At 41.9% G+C, this 16,093-nt stretch overlaps 2 protein-coding genes across 5 annotated transcripts; one reads left to right on the top strand and one right to left on the bottom strand.

Annotated features, from left to right (window-relative positions):
- Nucleotides 1-71: 71 nt before the first annotated feature.
- fbxo42 (F-box protein 42) lies at nt 72-11,264 on the bottom strand. 4 transcript variants are annotated; one of them, XM_035661402.1, is made up of 10 exons: nt 11,125-11,264; nt 4,451-4,727; nt 4,165-4,281; nt 3,369-3,503; nt 2,701-2,854; nt 2,464-2,574; nt 1,873-1,969; nt 1,589-1,645; nt 1,389-1,505; nt 72-1,291 (listed from the first exon to the last, which is right to left on the bottom strand). In XM_035661402.1, exons 2-10 carry the CDS (start codon nt 4,719-4,721, stop codon nt 242-244), a joined length of 2,109 nt encoding a protein of 702 aa, XP_035517295.1. In that variant the 5' UTR covers nt 4,722-4,727; nt 11,125-11,264; the 3' UTR covers nt 72-241. The 4 variants fall into 4 exon arrangements, with proteins under 4 accessions (XP_035517295.1, XP_035517296.1, XP_035517294.1 ...); XM_035661403.1 differs by lacking the exon at nt 11,125-11,264 and adding an exon at nt 5,556-5,715; XM_035661401.1 differs by lacking the exon at nt 11,125-11,264 and adding an exon at nt 5,559-5,692.
- On the top strand, nt 8,619-13,922 carry LOC118327926 (SUZ domain-containing protein 1-like). The gene is made up of 4 exons (XM_035661457.1): nt 8,619-9,331; nt 10,943-10,992; nt 11,096-11,365; nt 11,482-13,922. Exons 1-4 carry the CDS (start codon nt 9,281-9,283, stop codon nt 11,591-11,593), a joined length of 483 nt encoding a protein of 160 aa, XP_035517350.1. The 5' UTR covers nt 8,619-9,280; the 3' UTR covers nt 11,594-13,922.
- Nucleotides 13,923-16,093: the final 2,171 nt, after the last annotated feature.

The raw sequence follows: 16,093 nt of genomic DNA, 5'->3' as shown, positions 1-16,093 counted from the left end.
CACACACACACACACAGTCAGGATTCTCATTCAAACAATTGGTTTTATCAAAGTGTAGTTAGTGTATTTTGAATGCTTGCTTTAGGCAGACGGGGGAATAGTGAATTTCTGAAGTGGAACATCTAACAATGATTATGTTCTTTTCCCATAATCCTCTCTATAGGACAAAGGCCTTGTGTGTCAGTTCCCTTGTGGTCACAGGGTGGAGTGTCTTGTCTTCCCAATCCTGCCTGGAGCTGCATTACCTTTTAGCACGGACAAAGTACAAGGCGTTGGTTTTAGGGTAGTACTTCACATTCTGTTTTTTGTCCATGAGGCCCCCAAAAATGATGAGCTCCCCCCTTCCCTGTACCACTGTGTGAAGGCTGGTCTCAGGTGGCCCTGTGACCGCAGCGGGAGTCCCGTTCCCATAAACTCTCCAGGACACCACCCCGGCAGATTTGGCCCGGGACACATCCAACACGTACATCTGCATGGGCTTGCAGTTGAGAGACTGGTACAGAGGTTTCCCTACGTTCAGGCTCTGCGGTGGGTGATGGCCAAGACGCCGTGCAATAGGTGGTATAGCGTGTCCGTCAGCTCCAGCAGCCTGCGGAGGGCTGGAGGAGGAGGATGGAGGGGTTCCAGGAGGACCCGCTCCTCCACCACTTCCTCCTCCCGGAGAAGGCCCCTGTGTCTGAAGGGAAGACGATGACGATGGTAAAGATGAGGAAGATTTGTTTTTCACTGCCTCCAGACCTCGTCTTAAGGCAGCGGGGGACACTGCTCCTGGGGGAGTGCGCGGGGAGCCTGCAGGAGGTGTGTGCAGGCCGTTAGTGCTGGGCACCTCGGGGTGGTGAGCGGCAGAAGGGGGAGACTCCCAGTCATAGTCTGTGGAGGCAGGAAGGTGAGGGCGAGAGGGGGGAGATGCAGCCTGGGCCGGGCTGGTCCGGGGTGAAGGGGAGGATCCATTTAATAACGGGGGAAGTGGAGGAAGAGGAGGGCTGTCTGGGCCTTGTGAAGGAGATGGTTGTTGGGATGAAGACGGGCTCCCATCTCTGGCACTTCCTCTCGCTGAAGGCCGAGGTCTCAGCGTGCCCCATCGACCGTTTACACACGGAGCCTCTTCAACAGCTCCTAGGACAACACCAGCGGCCCCGCTCCGAACGGGAGACTGAGAGCGCAGGGAAGGCGGTTCGGGGCCCAGAGGGGCAGGTGTGGCACTTATGGGGGAGGGCCGAGAATTCAGACTTGGGCTGAGCGGTGCACGGCCAGATGGAGCCTGTGAGAAAACCACCACACACTGACCCACCTGGAGGTAAATGAACCAGAAAAAAGCCACATTAGTAATCAATATAACGACTACACACACACACAAATTAGGAGTGACAGCTAAGACGGACACGTACTCTACACGCTGGGTGACACCACAGCTCCGGGGCCCCGTGGTCCTCGTTTTCCACTTGCAGCTGCTGCCACCTCCATGGTGGAGAATCCATGTGGAGGAGCCAGGCATCTTTAAGGAGCTTTAAACACAGCAGACAACGGGATAAGTCAAGACAGTAAACACTTAGTCACATAAAGAAGAAATGAAGTAAAAACAACTTACTGCATTGGGGCCTCCACAACCTCCCAAGATGAGCAACGTCTGATCGTCAATCACAATCTAACAGGAAAACATTCAAAAGGGTTTTTGTTTCATTTCATATGAAACTTAAGTGGAGGTGAAGGAGAGGGGGAAGCTGTTTTACAGGGACACAGCTCCAGCAACATTTTATTTAAATGAAAACTTTATTGTCAGACCGAGGTCGGACCTTGTAAAGAAGCTGAAATGAGTTTGTCAGAGAAAAGAATAGATTACTTTATCTAACTTGAATGTTGAAGCCTGCTCACCTGTGATTGGCCTCCTCGTGGGTGGGGTGATGGGCCAGATATTGGTGGTTTGGACCAGGACCACTGCTCCAGATCCAGAACCCAGACTTCATTACTCCTGATCAGAACCATCAAAGGGGACGACATGTTGAGATGTGACAGCCAAAGATTTCATTCACTAATACAATAACAAAAGTCTGAGACTTAAAGCCGATTGTGTATGGTTTTACATTAAAACATCATTACATCCATTTTTATTGTGGAGTGTAATAAAACACCACCTTTGTTGGGGACTTACTTGCTTTTGAGAATTATTGATCCTATCTTTCAAACTAGACAGCTCAAGGTCTTCTACTAGCCCCTCTACACAGCTCCTGTGCTTTATACAAGTCTATTTTCTCCTGTTATGTATGTAATTACAGTGAATGTGTAACTGAGATACATATCACCTGACACCTGAGAAGTCAGTGACATTTTATCAATCTACTAACACTGAGGTGAAACGACACTAGATGTCCTGTAATCTTTGCTGTAATTTAAACAAGCTCCAGATTAGAAACCGCAGCTGAGTTTTGGATGATGTGTAATTACATAGAAGTAATACATTCGTACATTTGACGTGCTCCTAGTGATCCCCCAAACACCACCATTGTGTTTCCAATTACAGAGGAAGAGTGGCCAGCCATGGGTGGAGGTCCATGTGTTGTTACTATACAGTTCCACCTGAGACAACAGAAGATAAAAATTAATCACAAAACGGAAGAAAAAGATGATGAAGAAAAGTTTAAATGTATAAAGTTTCATCCTTTCACTCCTTTTACTTTAACAAAGTACTGAAGTCTTCCTCACCAGTTCTTTGAAGGAGAGTAGGTGTGGATTTCATCAAAAAACCTTTCAGGTTGGTGCAGTGGATAAGGGCTGGGGCGAGTCCATCCCCCAAACAGCACCAACAGATCTTTGTGCATCACTAGAGTTGCTCCAGCTTTAGGAGATGGATAAGAGCCTGGAAAAGAAAAGACCAATCACCAAACAGGTTCCTACTTAATGCCTTAAGTGAAAATGGTTGAACAGAAATGGACAACATGGCACTCAATAAGACTGCACTTCTGTTTTCACCTCCCATACACGTGATGAAAAGACAACAACACCTGAGCATTAATTTTATAATGTAGTCGACCAAATCTCTTACAGTAAATGCTGTTTAGTGTTTACACAGGTGACATACATGGAGCCCAGTCTCTTAATCCTTAGAATGCAATTTCATAAAAAGGCACAATAAGCTTTAAAGTTTACAGCCATAAAATGCAAGTGCATTAGTAAAATTATTCACTACAATCTCATCTCATCTGTGCTTCTTTATTCTTTTATCACCACCTCCTCAAATACTGTGTACTCCGCTGCTGCTGAGCTTCAGACTACTATATTCACTTGTGTGGTTCGCCCTCCCACAATTTCCCTTACATAAGCCCCATGTGATATGTAATATGTAGCTTTTACTGCTCGTAACCTCCTCGTACCTGAGGCTAAAGGGCGGATCCACTCCTTGCTGTTGAGGTCAAGTCTCCATAGATCGTTGAAGGCAGCATTGCAGCTACTCTGAGTGCAACCCCCGAACACATACATGGACTGGTTTGAGTCATAATAACATGCACCTGCAGTCAAAAAAGGAAAAATGAACCACAGCTTATTAGCAACCAGTGAGCTTTGAGCGTTTTCTTTAATACTTTTGTATTCACAGTTGCACCAAGAGATTGTTTCAGAATTTAAAATAGACATTTTTTTTAAATGGCCTAGTTTTCTCAATCAGATGACCTTAAAAATCCAGTTAGGCTCGTTTAACACTCTTAGGCAAATTATTACATACGTCATGAAACTCTACATGAACATGAAGATAAACTAAGAGGTATGAGGTCTTTTATGTCAGTGAATGTAGCTCCAGCATTTATCAAAGAACATTTCTGATGAAGCTGGGAATAAAAGGTTTGCATCAGCTAGATGCTGCAAACACGAATAATTGCTGCCTCCATAACACAAAACCTATTTAAAGTGATTGTGGAGTCTATCAGATAACAAAACGGATTAAGGCTCTGATGTTGCTCTTTTCCTGAATCACTAATAATGCACAGAGGCCATTTTATCTGCTGCACACTGAACTCATAATCTGATCCACCGCTGAAAATACACTGACGCAAGACGTATAACGGGGAGTTGTTGATGAAGTAGTTTTGATGCCTGGGAGATAATGGTTTAGTTTAACACTGTACGCATGAGGTGCAACTCGTTTTGACATGAAGCGTTGTGAAGCATACTGACTGTGCGAGAAGCGCTGCGTGATGGGGGTTCCTGGATATGGGTACGTGCGACTTTCCCACTGGATGTTTCCCTCCTGGACAGCTCTCAAGAAACCGTGGTAGCACTGATAAGCAACACCTGGTTCAGATCAAATATTATTAAGCGACGTGAACACACAAACAACAACAACAACATTTTAACGAGAATTACTTTTTAAAACTGTCCCTCTCAGGTGTTTGCAGCCATGTTACCAGGCCACCTTCTGATTCAGCTTTACAGAAGATCGCGTAAACATCGTGAGGCGTACCTTTAATGAGGCGATACCACTGCTTACATACAAGCGCGGCGGTCTTGTGCTCCTGGTACGGTGACAGAAAGGACAGAATGTATTCGAGAACTTCCTCTGGCAACTCCACCATCGTCCTCCCCCCTTTGGCACCGCTGTCCGCGTCCCCCTCTTGTCGGCAGGACCCCATCTTTCCCTCCGCTTCCTCTGCTATCCCAGCAGGCTCTGCGCCGTCGTCCTCCGTATCCATGGCAACAAAGCATCCATCCTCATTGTCAGGGGAGTGGGACATTGTTGTCTGTGGAGAGGAGGGGGAGACATGTTAGTGACGGATGCAGTTATTTAATGATGTACAGGAGCTATTAACAGTGATTTAAAATCCCAACATTTGTTCCTCACGTACTCCATTTAACATCTGCCCCAGTGTGTTCTTTAATGCACTTGTGCTGCTTGAATTTAATAAAGATGAAGAACCCGAACCTAAAGCAACCCGGAGACTTTTCCACCGTAACACTTCGGTGCTGAACAATGTTAAAGATCAGGTCCATTGTGTGAAGCGGGCGGTGAGCAGCTGTCCCTCTTCAGTCGTTAGCTCCTGTTAGCTCCTGTTAGCTCCTCACATAATAAATGAAGTGTTGGACTGCTAATGCTAATCACCACCGAGTCCCGTCTGACAGTAAACATGTTACATATTATACATATTATTATTGTTGTTTTTACTTCACGGACTGACCGTTACCGACTGTGACCGTTAGTGTGACTGAACTAACGGCTGACTGGTGAGAATGTGAGCTAACGTCGGCTAACGCTAGCTCACAGAGCACTAGCATCCGAGCTATCGTGAGCTAACGGGCACACAGACCGACAACACGTTTTTATTTTAAGATACCTCTGCTTGACAAAGTGTGGAAACCCCCGACTTCCTAATTATCTGCCACGACGTCCTCTCAGGAAGACGTTTACACCTTAAGATAGCAGGCTAGTGACATATTCAGTCTGCTGCTGATAATCTGAGCTAACGTTAGCTTTGAGCACCAGGCGGTGTGCAGTGATTAACTAGCGGCAGCTGCTCTAATGTCACACTTTCCCCACGAAATGTTGTCAAGAGCTGTTGCAGAATTATTACCACCGTTGTTTGAGACGTGTTTGTTTTTTCTGTGGGCTGTGAGAATAAATGTTTCCTCTCCTTCCCCCCGGTATCAGCTCCGGAGGTTCCTCTGCAGCCTCCAAACAGTCGCCATGTTCCGCTCTGTGAACGTCCTCCTCCTCCTCCTCCTCCTCCTCCTCCTCCTGTGGTACCAGGGTGGGTCCTCTGTACCAAACACTGCGCCCCCTGCTGCCCCTGCTGCTGCTGCTGGGGCCAAATGTTCTGCTGCTGCTGGAGGGCAAATGTTCTGCCTGCTGCTGAGGGCAAATGTTCTGCTGCTGCTGGGGGCAAATGTTCTGCTGCTGCTGGGGGCAAATGTTTCTGCTGCTGCTGGGGGCCAAAATGTTCTGCTGCTGCTGAGGGCAAATGTTCTGCTGCTGAGGGCAACTGTGCTGCTGCTGCTGCTGCTGGGGGAAAGTTGGAATCACCGATACATTGATGGCTTCCCCAACATTATTCCTTTGCTATTTTACTATTTTACCTGCTTCACTTTTCTTTTTTGCACTAACCATAAAGTATTGTATTTTTTTTATATTATTGTATATTTTATATTTTATTGTCTGTTGTGAAATTGAATGTTTAAATTTTAGTATTAGGAAATGTCTGATCTTATCTGTTGTGCCTGTGCACTTTATTTGTTTCACCGTGGGGTGAATGAGAAACGTCCTCTGATTCCTTGTATGTCCGGTGCATGTGAAGAACTGACCATTAAAGCTGACTTTGACTTTTGAGTTTCGCCCAAACAAAAAAGCACATTAAGTATGTGTGATTGTTGAAACATATAGATGTTAATTTGTTGGTTCATTGTACAGTTTTTTGTCCATAAAAATATGTCCACTTAGTCCAGGGGGTCGTCAGTGTACTAAATTTAATAATAAACTGGGGTGTTATTTAAAGTCAAAGTCAAGCTTTAATGGTCACTTACTTCACATGCCACAGACATACAAGGTTAATCGAGAGGACGTCTTCCACTCTCCCACAATGAAAACAGACAGCGACAGGCACAACAGACAAGACATATTCTCTAATACTAAAAAAGTAAACATTCAATTACACAACAGACAAAACATTTACTAATGCTTAAAAAGATTAAAAAATAATTTGACCATAAAGCTGGACTATTGACTTTTTGACTTTAAATAAACTAGTTCACTATAATTTAGTACACTGACGACCCCTGACTAAGTTGAATATTTTTGGGAAAAAAACTGTACAATGGAACCAACAAATTTCAACATTAAATTTTTAACAATCACACATACTTAATGTGCTTTTTGGTTTGGCAAATTCAAAAGTGAAAAGTCAGCGTTTAATGGTCAGTTCTTCACATGCACGGACAATACAAGGAATCGAAGGACGTTTCTCCATTCACCCACGGTGAAACCAGATAAAAGTGCACAGGCACAACAGACAAGATCAGACATTTCCTAATACTAAAATTTAAACATTCAATTTCACAACAGACAATAAAATATAAAATATACAATAATATAAAATATACAATACTTATGGTAGTGCAAAAAGGCAGATGGTAATGGCAGCAGAAAAATTATGTAAAAATCAGTGTTTTCTTGTCCCTGACGTGTAGCCATTGTTCTATTATACAATTTACTTTACGTTTACAGTTCTTCACAGATTTGAACCAAATGCTGAGAGATCGGGCTACTGTGTGTATATACGTATTTAAAGTTTTCTTACACACTTTAAAATCAAGAAGGCCTCACGACCCCCCGTAAATTCTTTGGCAACCCCTATTGAGGGTCCTGACACCACAGGTTGGGAACCACTGCCCTAGATAACCACTTTTAAATACAGGAAATTAGCATAACACTTTAATATAATCAATGATGTGTTATATTAAAAAGGTGAGCTATTTACCTCATTTTGTTTGTAGTAAATGATGTAGTGACTTTAGGTTTAGGCTTTTATTAGATTTCATAAACACCTGTGTATCAAAAAAGAAAGAAAGAATGGCCAGGTTGTTGTGTATTAAATTATGCTTCTTCCACCCGTTACTTAATACTTGATTAAAAAAAGAACCAGTTGTCATTATTGATTTGTTGTGTAGGCCTATCACATTTCATATATTTCTGCACCCTAGAATGAAATATCTGTATTTAGTTGCCCTGTTATAGGACTACTGTAATTTCATACTCCAGTGTTGGCCAGCTAACATTTAGTTTCCCCCAGATTTATTATGCAAGCAATGATGCTGAAATCACACAAAATGCTTGTTGAACCCTACACGTATAACCAGTTTCTTTCTTTTTTATAGTATTTTTTATTTTTATTATTTTTTATATTTATTTTTAATTATAAACAGGTGTTACTAATAACATTAGAAATGGCTCTGTTCTATTCAAGTCACATGCAGTGTGACAGTGAGTCAGCATGTACACCAGCACCCTGAAACTGTAGGAGTTATATGTATACTAATTAACTTGTCATTCTTTTTATTATTTACACCTGTGTTTTTACTACTGTGCCATGTAAAAATGGGAATACGTCCAATTTAAACGTGCAAAATATAAGAGTTTTGTTAACTGATCATTGTGGTGCTGAATACTGTTGAAGAAGAGTTGATTCAGCTCTGAGTGTCACTGTGTGTCCTTTCCTCTTTTACTAAGGAAAGGAGGAACAAATAATAACAATTATAATACAAACTAGCAGGTTGTATGAGAAGTGTAAGAAGATTAGAAATGTGAGCTGATCTTTGGTGATGAATATTTAAATGATGACGGGCTGTAATGCTGCGTTTAAGTCACTACCGTTCATCTCCTATTTATTGGGAAATCAGAGACACCGTTAATAAGATTTCGCATCAAAATTTTATAATTTATATGGATTAATTTATCATCACATTTCATCTTTATTTCTATCATGACTGATTGATCTTTTATTTCACTAATATTTTTCCCGTTGGGCCTTTTTTGTAATTTCTGTCTGCTAGGCAACGTGAATGACGCGATGTTCTTGTCGGTGCGTCGCACAGGACGTGAACGCAACAGTTACGTTCAACAGCACCATGCTCCACACAAACAGCGCCCCGTCCAACTCTCAGTGTCCTGCCCACCTGAAACAACCACAGTGTGCGGGGAGTACCGAGGGGGGCTCCCTCAAACTTAACTCGGAGGCAAAAACACGACGTGTAATGCAGTTAAATGAGCTTTAAAGTCCACATATAAATCATTTTATCCCGTCGGTTTAGTTGTGTTGGAACTTGGAAGCTTCATAAGCTACCGTTGATGTAACGTCATTTCCCTTCCTGTTTTTAACGGTTAAAACCTGAGAGCCGTTGCTCAACTGTCAAACCCAGCTAACGTTAACACCAATGTCGGCCGCTCACTGTCGTCTGTTTTCTGTCTGAGTCCGTCTGTCTGTGTGTGTACGGCACCAGTGGCCGGTTCATTAACCGAGGTGGACGTGACGCCAAATTTAAAGTAGCAGGCAGCCAGGGGGGATTGCCCTCAGTTGAGCGTTGAGCTAGCAGGCTAACACGCGGCCAGGGGAAAGGTTTGTAAAAAAATAAAAATAATAATACATCTGTTCATTCAGCCTCTTTCATCGGAGAGACAAAACCCGGCGAGACTGAACTCATCCGCGGGTCTTCGTGAGCGCTGCCCTCCGTCCCATGCCCTCTGCGTGGATGGGAGATAGTTAGCCAGCGGAGCCGAAGAGGAAACCAGCCAGCAGTTGTGTTCAACATGGAGGATGAAGAGGTTGCAGAGAGCTGGGAAGAGGCGGCGGACAGCGGGGTGAGGAAACACTAACGCGGGACAAATACCGTGCTAAACAAGGTTATAACCCGGTTTCTGTCGGACGGGCAGACAGTGACACAGCTCGGGTCTGCGATACGGGGGCTGTGTGTGCTGCTTTAATGGAGAAACGTGATATTTATGTCGGGTTTTCCCTCTTGAAAGAAAGCAGCCTGGCGGAGTCTTGCAGGCCTCGCTGTCCCACAACGACGTGGGTCTGAGTCTGGGTCTCATGTCGCTTTATTCGCTCAGCACATTGGTGTTATGATGTGTGGAAAACATGTACAAAGAAAACTTCATGTTTACAAAGTGGACTTTGTACAGTAATGTCCTCGTTGTTTGGACCGGCCCATTGCGGAAATGAGCGGCTGCACCCAGGTGGATCATTACAATACCATAACAGTGCAGTAATGTTCAGGTTTTATCATTTAATCACATGGAGAACACGGTTTTCTGCAGCGTGTTGGTAGATTGAGTCTGATTTGATTTTGGCAACCTGTGCTAACTATTATTATTATCTTACATTTGTGATCCGTCCCTTGTAATTACACTTTATATTCTCTACCAGCTCCTGCAGATTGGATTCAAAAACATCGTATTATTAGGGATATTAAAGGGTAATTGTGAAACATGCTATATAATAGTCATAGCTGTGTTTTCATTAGTGTATAATCACCTTAAAATAAGAATCGTTGTGTTTTCGTTACCTTTAAAAAGAGACATTTTTATCGTTTATTATACGGAGGGAGCGGGTCCTGTTCCGTGCAGGCCGCCATCTTGAACCGCCATGTTTCTACAGTAGCCCAGAATGGACAAACCAAACATAGTTTTGCGTAACCATATTTTTTCCTATATGCTTGTAAGGGGAGGGTGAGGCAAGTTCACCACGCTGGTGCTTTGATATAATGTAAATGAGTTGAGCTGCATTTTTATGTTTTCTTGATTATGACTGAAATCCAACAGTTGGGAATGTGTTGCTATAAACTGAGAGATAAGACTATGTTTACAGCTTACCCTGCCAACTTTTAATTGGTTTAAAACTGAATATGAGTTTCCAAATGCTGTCTGAAAATGTACATAACAAATGTAATGAATCACATTTTAATCCATCCTTTAAACAGAGGAAACTAATTCTCCATACAGTGTAATGTAAAAGCCAGAATCTGTAGTATGTGCAGTTCTCCCTGCACACCTATAATTTGTTTTTAAATTAGTTTTGTATTCAGTTTTGTGTGTTTGTGATTTTTGTTTAGTTTTTAATAGACCGATACCGTACTGTCAACAAAAAGCAAAAGTAAACTCATGGTTGCTACGAAAAACAGATCAATATCTTGACAATTGTAATTTGATCTTGGAGCTCTCTGTGTGTACAGACTGCGGACTACATTGTTAATTGTAGGTCACCTGTGTGAGCAGAGATCAAATCCATCTCTCACCTCAGAGAGCTATTGTTGGTTTATAATCATTGAACTGTGTCTTATCTTTCAAAAGCACGTTTTCTTTTCCGTGAAGTTTATATGTTTGCTACACGGGTCAATGAGACGGACGGTGAACATGTTGGACAGTAATAAATATGTAATAAATATGTAATAAATATGTCTTTCTCCTCAGGAAATTGAGAGAAGGCTTGAGGCTAAGCTGAAAATAAATCAGGAGGCAAAGTAAGCAAAGAGAAAAGTTATCAAAAATGTTCAATAGATGGTAAGAATGAATAGAAGTTTTTTCCAGTAATTTTATTCCTCTCTCACATTTTTACCTTTACAGGAAGTCCAGCTTGGGTTCGGGTGGCTCACCTGTTCGAACTGCTATTGTGATCCAGGATGACTCTCTGCCTGCGGCACCTCCACCACAAATTCGAATTTTGAAACGTCCTTCAAATAACGGTACGGCAGGAAACGCTGCATCCTCGTCTCGCCCCTCTCAGCAGATGAAGTCTTTGGCCCAGCGGGAGGCGGAGTACGCAGAAGCCAGACGAAGGATTTTGGGTAGTGCTTCCTCCGATGATACGCCTCAGGACAATCCATGCCAGGACAGGTAACAACAGAGAAGAACAACAATCACTAGACACAGTAGTTTGAACTGAGAGGAAAATACCTGGAAGTGAAAAACACTGTTATGTAACTTGTTCTCATTTCTCCTCGTATCGCTAGGCCAGCTCGTATGAGCACGCAGCAACCATCAGAACCAGTTCGTCCAAACAATCATGTGATCCGCCAGCCCACCGGCCCAGATGGCACCTCAGGCTTCCGACTCTGCAGATAAACAGGAGCTGCCTGCTGCGAGGAATCAGCCGTCTCCCTGAGAGGGCGTGAAGGGTGGCAGTTTAAAAGGGGATGCGTGTGGTATGAAGAGCAGAGTGGTGGGATGATAAATATTTGACAGACATTAGAAATATGAAGACGTAGCATGGATTGAAATGAACTTCTCCACCCTCTCTCTACTCTGCTTACTGGCATGGTCTTTGCCTTTCACCTTGTCTTTTCCTTCTGGGGAATGTTGCAAGGGGCTGGCAGAGATCAGCCAAAGATCTGAAACCCCTTCTGTTCCACACTGTGAACAGGCTTTTGCCTCACATCCCTACACACTGTGATACTTTGATGTACCATGAGGTGCCCTATGATTTTAAGTATGATTGGCCGGCCGAGCGCCAGGGCATCAGGTGTCTGTCTCTTCAGGGAGAATAAGGAGAGCTCGTTTATCTGTGGGAATTTCCCCGGAGACGTGCAAACGAACAAGCTGGCCTTTCCACTGAGGGAGCGTGGATCGTGGCTGGGTGTCCACCGGGGAGCTGGCCTGAGTTTGTGGAGTTCAGTGGAAATTAAGTGCTTGACAGTGCTGAGAGTTTGCTGTGTGTTCAGCAGCTTGAGTGCAAGGTGATAGAAAGTCAAACTGATCCGACCCTTTTAGTGAAAGTGCACAAAAGTGCGTTTTAATGCTGTAGTTGCATAGCAATGGCAGAGGCCCAGACCAGCACTTTCCACAGTCCACAGGCCTCTTGTTTGGCACTGGTGGCTATGAAAGAAATGCCCGGTGGGCACACAGCCTGTGGCCAAAGATTATAGATCGGAAGGACAGAATGTCACAAAATCTAGGCTTATTCAAGCAATAATAATGAATTTACTCCCTGGATTATTTTTTACTTATTGCCTAATTACCTGTGCCGTGTTTTGTTTCAGATTATCTTTAGTTTTAAACAGTTTACGTTGTTTCTTCATGTTTTTTTCCTGAGACATAATATCTTTAGGTCAGGAGATCAGTAGTGTATCAGATTAGATGACATAGTCTGCATAGGAAACTGTACTGGTAGCGTCATATTCAATTTGTTCAAATTGGTAAAAGTCAGACCTATTCATAAAGTGAAAATCCAAAGTTATTGTGCATGTCCCTGTGTGTGTTGCCTTGATGTTTGTGATCAGAATAGATATGTTGGACCTTCTTTTACAGCCAGCCGCACTGCATCTGACGCAGTATATTGACAGATTGTGCTATTGATGATGGTTTGCTTCAGAAATAACTGTTTGATGCCCAGTGTGGAAGAAGATATAACCACACGACAGCTGCTTTATTTTGGAAAAAACTTTGTCAGGGAAATTTGTGGCAACAACTACTATTAGAAATCTCATCTTTTAATCTGTAGAGTGAAGCCAGATTCCAGAGCCTGGTCTTTCCTGTGGTGGTTTTCACACAAAAGGCTTTAACACCATTATTTGTTGCCACCTATTGAAAAATAAATCAATCTCATGAAATACTGATGAGTTACTAGTACTGATAGTTACTGGCAGTTTCACAGCAAAATGAACCCACAGGAATCTTTGAACCGTTTGTCACTTGTATGCCTTAAATGAGAAATTCCTGGCTACATTCTCCAGTGGGTAGTGCTTGTTAATCTTGTGCTCTTTTGTGCACTTTGTGATTATTTCGTTGAATAAATCCAAAGCTTATAGCTGCACTCAGCATGAGTTTTAGGCAGACACAAAACCAGACTCATTAAGAGTGCAATAAAGATTTTCTTACACAACTGTGCTTTTTAACAAATAATTTCCAGTGCCAGTCAAACCGCTGACTGGAAATACTCAAAAGAACTGTAACAAATAGAAACTATGATTAACAGTAAATTAACTTGCTTCTACGCCTCAGCAAACTTATTGTTAAAACTACTGCGTTTGTATCACTCATTCCAACATCACCAGTGAGTGCAGCGTTGACTAATGTCTGGGAAATTAAATGACGACTTCTTGTTGTTTGATGACAGAAATATAAATTGTCCATTACAGCTCAAACATCTCAATATTTTTGTTTTATGAGATAGTATACACTGTTTGTAAACTGGGCCTGCAACATCGAGGATAAAGCCCACAATACACGCTGTTCCCTGGGGATCAGATTCAATTCTTGAAATAAAATAAAAGTGATTTGTAATAATTTAAAATTGATAATTAAAATCAAAAACCCATCCTGTACCTTTGTGATCTACCCATGAAGCTTTGTTTCAGCCATTCACAGCCACCTGTCTAGTTTTGATGTCAGTGTTTATTTTAAAAACACAAATGACATTTGAATACCCTTTAATAAACACACTTCAAAAACAGAACTTGGTGTATGTTTGTTTTATATTTTGTAAAAGTTGCTGCTTGAGCAGAAAGTTTAATGAATTTTAAGCATACATGTTATTTATATAATATATATGTGATACTGATCGGAATGAACTGAGTGTGGTTAACATAAAGACGTGAAAGATGATTTATTCCCAGTGTGACTTAACAAATATATAAAAATTACAGAATAAGCCTTCAGTGGTAGTGGCTGCTTGTATTCAGTAGTTGCACCAGTGACCGTGTGATTATGTCTTCAATCTGTCATATTCACACGAACATGACAAATTGGAAACTCAATGCTCCGACAATGACAGCTCTGGGCTGAGAAACCTTATTTAAAATCATGAAGTGCTTTAGGGCTCTCAAACTTTTCAAGCACGTTGCAAACTTAGTTAAAATCAGGATGACTTGCAAGTCGGACATCATACTGGTAAAAAATGTTTTAAAAGGTTGTTGAGAACACGTTTACATGTACATAGCAGCAATTACTGTGTATGTTTTTGCTCCAAGAAGGCGTGATTAATGATTTGTTTTCAGCTGATTTGATCAAACAACACATTACCAATAATATAAAACAGGCTATTAAATTAAGAGACTAAGAAATTTTATTAAACTACATGTGTAATATGAGCGTCACACACATTACTGGGGACAGGCAGCCTCCAGCCACAGTTAATGTGATTTTACAAACTGCTTCTATTCCTCATGAAGCATCGTGAGCCTGTTCTTCCTCCTGCAGTCACACACACGTGACATTGATAAAGGTCTGCAGGGGTTCATGTTTAGTGAGTTCAAGAAATTGTTTTTCAAAGCATAAATTTGGAATAGCACAGATGTTACTAATAACATTAACGATGGCGCTGTTCCAGTAAGTGTCCCAGTAAGTCCTGACAGTGTGACAGTGAGCAGGCCTTTCTCACAGCAGTCTTTTTGACATGAAATAGTAGGGTAAACAGGTGATTTCACTTATTTTGGCTGATTAAATACCTTAATCTAACTCTCCTGTCTCCTGTGGAATATACAACATTACATCATTATCTTTATCACTAGCAGTGATGAAATGTAACTAAGGACATTTACTCAAATACTGTACTTGAAGGAAAATAAAAAAATAAAGGTTTGTCAAGGTTGAGGTCACTGTGACTGTTGTTGCACACACTACAGACAAACCTGTTGGTGGACTCCAAACACAGTGCCACCCATTTCAGACAGAAATATTTTTTACTGTGCTTCCTGTCTATGCATCTCCAAATGTGGTGGTTTTGATTTTTAATTTTTGTGATAAACTGAAGGGCTAAGTGTTTTTACGGGTTGAGAAAATCCTCCCACTTCTTAAACTGAATACACTATTTAAAAAAACAACAACTTGGATTGGCTTCCCCAACTCTTTAATTTAAGTAAAGGGTCTGAACAGTGATACTGTGCAAGGTGTATGCAGGTATATGGAGTAGACTCAGTCAGTGTTGGGTATTCCCACTTCTAAATCCCATTTGGTATCATTCAGTTCTTTTTTACCAGGAGGGAGAAGGAATAACACAGTTGTTCAATTTTCAGTGTGTTTCAGTGGATGAAGTAAGAAATAAGGAATACTTCACTCAAAATGCATAATTATGTAGTTGTCTCATACTATGGGTCAGTATTTATTACAAAATATGCACCTCTTCTATGACTAATACTAATTACATAATGATCCTTACTGAATTAATAGAGAAGTTAAGTAACAAACTGCAACTACTACTGGCCCATTTTTGTAGTAGTCTTACAAGAGTAGTCTTATATGTCACTGTTTATAACACAGGGCGTTAAGAAAAAACTAATAGGGGCATAAACCTACTATCTACTTCTCCAGACACCACTACACCTCTGGATCTGAACACCTCTGGATCTGAACACCTCTGGATCTGCTATGTATATCACCCTTCCAACTGTCACTGCAGCCATATGAGGTGTATATCATCAGTCTGTCTGACTGAACAAAATTATAAACGCAAAACTTCTTGTTTCTGCCCCATTCATCATGAGCTGAACTCAAATATTCTCTATGTACACAAAAGGCCGATTTCTCTCAAATATTGTTCACAAATCTGTCAAAATCTGTGTTAGTGGAGCACTTCTCCTTTGCCGAGATAACACCTCACAGGTGTCGGCATATCAAGATGCTGATCAG

Source organism: Morone saxatilis, unplaced genomic scaffold (assembly GCF_004916995.1).
Source record: "Morone saxatilis isolate NCDOM2014 unplaced genomic scaffold, NCSU_SB_2.0 Contig18, whole genome shotgun sequence".
NCBI classification, from domain to species: domain Eukaryota; kingdom Metazoa; phylum Chordata; class Actinopteri; family Moronidae; genus Morone; species Morone saxatilis.
This window is presented reverse-complemented; position numbering and strand designations above follow the sequence as displayed.

Excerpts from the sequence above, each read along its gene's own strand:
- LOC118327926 (XM_035661457.1), top strand. The coding sequence starts at position 9,281 with ATGGAGGATGAAGAGGTTGCAGAGAGCTGGGAAGAGGCGGCGGACAGC. Across the intron at positions 9,332-10,942 it reads AAGAGGCGGCGGACAGCGGG|GAAATTGAGAGAAGGCTTGA; the intron begins GTGAGGAAACAC and ends CTTTCTCCTCAG. Across the intron at positions 10,993-11,095 it reads AAAATAAATCAGGAGGCAAA|GAAGTCCAGCTTGGGTTCGG; the intron begins GTAAGCAAAGAG and ends TTACCTTTACAG.
- fbxo42 (XM_035661400.1), bottom strand. Across the intron at positions 2,575-2,700 it reads TACTCTCCTTCAAAGAACTG|GTGGAACTGTATAGTAACAA; the intron begins GTGAGGAAGACT and ends CTGTTGTCTCAG. Across the intron at positions 1,646-1,872 it reads CACGAGGAGGCCAATCACAG|ATTGTGATTGACGATCAGAC; the intron begins GTGAGCAGGCTT and ends TTTTCCTGTTAG.